Source organism: Chaetura pelagica, unplaced genomic scaffold (assembly GCF_000747805.2).
Source record: "Chaetura pelagica isolate M959 unplaced genomic scaffold, ChaPel_1.0 scaffold1145, whole genome shotgun sequence".
In the NCBI taxonomy this organism is placed as follows: Eukaryota; Metazoa; Chordata; class Aves; order Apodiformes; family Apodidae; genus Chaetura; species Chaetura pelagica.
Window position 1 is genome coordinate 143794 of NW_009953300.1, and position 717 is coordinate 144510.

The 717-nt window shown below is 65.4% G+C and overlaps 1 protein-coding gene across 1 annotated transcript in view; it reads left to right on the forward strand.

Moving 5' to 3' along the window:
• The window catches only part of LOC104389090 (arf-GAP with GTPase, ANK repeat and PH domain-containing protein 3-like), a 68632-nt gene that overhangs the window by 67038 nt on the left and 877 nt on the right, over positions 1-717 (forward strand). The window contains exons 13-14 of the mRNA XM_009998045.1: positions 273-528; positions 671-714. Of these exons, the coding sequence (XP_009996347.1) occupies positions 273-528; positions 671-714 (300 nt within the window). The remainder of the gene's footprint in view (positions 1-272; positions 529-670; positions 715-717) is intronic.

Below are 717 nucleotides of genomic sequence, written 5' to 3' on the forward strand. Positions count from 1 at the left end.
CATGCGGGGCCTGGCTGCGGGACCCTCCTGCTGCCCACGCACGGTGGGGAGGTGCAGTGGGACACACGTGTGTGCCAGGCACATGTCCGGAGCAGTGAGACAGCCCCAGTGACAGCCAGGGGTAGGGGACACAGCAAGGGAGGTTTCTGTGGCAGGGGCCATGCAAGGCATGTCTGTGTGTGACAAATGGGGTGATTCAGGGTGGCAGCACTGGTTTGCGTGCTCCTTTGCACGTGGCGCTGGCCCACCTGTGACCGTGTCCCGTCTGGCAGGGAGGAGAAGGAGCGATGGATCCGGGCCAAGTATGAGCAGAAGCTCTTCCTGGCCCCGCTGCCCCAGTCGGACATCCCGCTGGGGCAGCAGCTGCTGCGGGCGGTGGTGGAGGATGACCTGCGCCTGGTGGTGACCCTCCTGGCCCACGGCACCAAGGAGGAGGTGAATGAGACCTACGGGGATGGCGACGGGCGCACGGCACTGCACCTCTCCTGCGCCATGGCCAACGTGGTCTTCACGCAGCTGCTCATCTGGGTAAGACAGGACCCCACAACCTCCACCGCAGTGCTTCTGGCCCTATCCTGGTGCTTCCCCACTGCAGCACCTTCCCACTCCCAGGTCTTGGGACAACCGGTCCCCTGGGTGCCACTGACTGGCTGCTTTCTCTCCTCCACAGTATGGGGTGGACGTGAAGAGCCGGGACGCCCGGGGGCTGACCCCGCT